General features: G+C 53.8%; 1 protein-coding gene across 1 annotated transcript; it reads right to left on the reverse strand.

Annotated features, from left to right (window-relative positions):
- Window positions 1-70: 70 nt before the first annotated feature.
- L969DRAFT_55744 (uncharacterized protein) lies at window positions 71-220 on the reverse strand (the record flags this gene model as incomplete). Its single annotated transcript, XM_014709175.1, has 1 exon — window positions 71-220. A coding segment is annotated over one exon (150 nt), but the record flags the coding sequence as incomplete, so codon positions are not given.
- Between the last annotated feature and the right edge of the window lie 449 nt (window positions 221-669).

Consider the following 669-nt stretch of genomic DNA (forward strand, 5'->3'; position numbering starts at 1 on the left):
AGAGGCAAGAGCAGAGAAAGGTATGAGCAGTAAGACATCTACCCACGGCGTGTCGGGGCGCTCATAGCCCTTATGCGGGGGTGTGAGCGCCTTGAGACCCAACGGAGTTTGCATGGCTCGGATAGTAAATTTGACTTCGACTTCCCTGGATGGTTAAGCCGTGCGACCCCACCGAATGATCCACTAGATGGGGAGAGGTATTCGCGATCTTGTCAAGATACTTGCTCTCAGAAACTTCCTCTCAGAAACTTTCCCATCACCCTGGGCAACTCTGACGGCATCGCACTGGGCAACTCTGACGGCATCGCACTGGGCAACTCTGACGATCTTTGGCAGCCCTGGCGACTCTGGCAACAGGCATACCGCTTGCCTTCAGCTGCACAAGCGCAGCCTATTGCATTATTGCGATTTTTTTTTTCTTTCATCTCTTGTGCGGGTCTGCTTGAGTGAGTGAAAGTGCTGCAGCGCTGAGGTCGACCACCAAGTGTCTGACAATGCAGAGTAGTGAGTCGTCGCTCGAGAGCGCAAGTCCTTTTATGATCACGTCGCGTTCGGTTATCGTCGATCACGAGCGCACCAGCGATAGTCCGATAATTGACAAAGTGCAGCGAGTTGTCTGGCGTAGCACGCTGCTAGCCAGCCTCCACTGTCGACCAAGTGCTTGCGTTG

This window comes from Mixia osmundae, assembly GCF_000708205.1.
Source record: "Mixia osmundae IAM 14324 unplaced genomic scaffold scaffold_35, whole genome shotgun sequence".
Classification (NCBI taxonomy): domain Eukaryota; kingdom Fungi; phylum Basidiomycota; class Mixiomycetes; order Mixiales; family Mixiaceae; genus Mixia; species Mixia osmundae.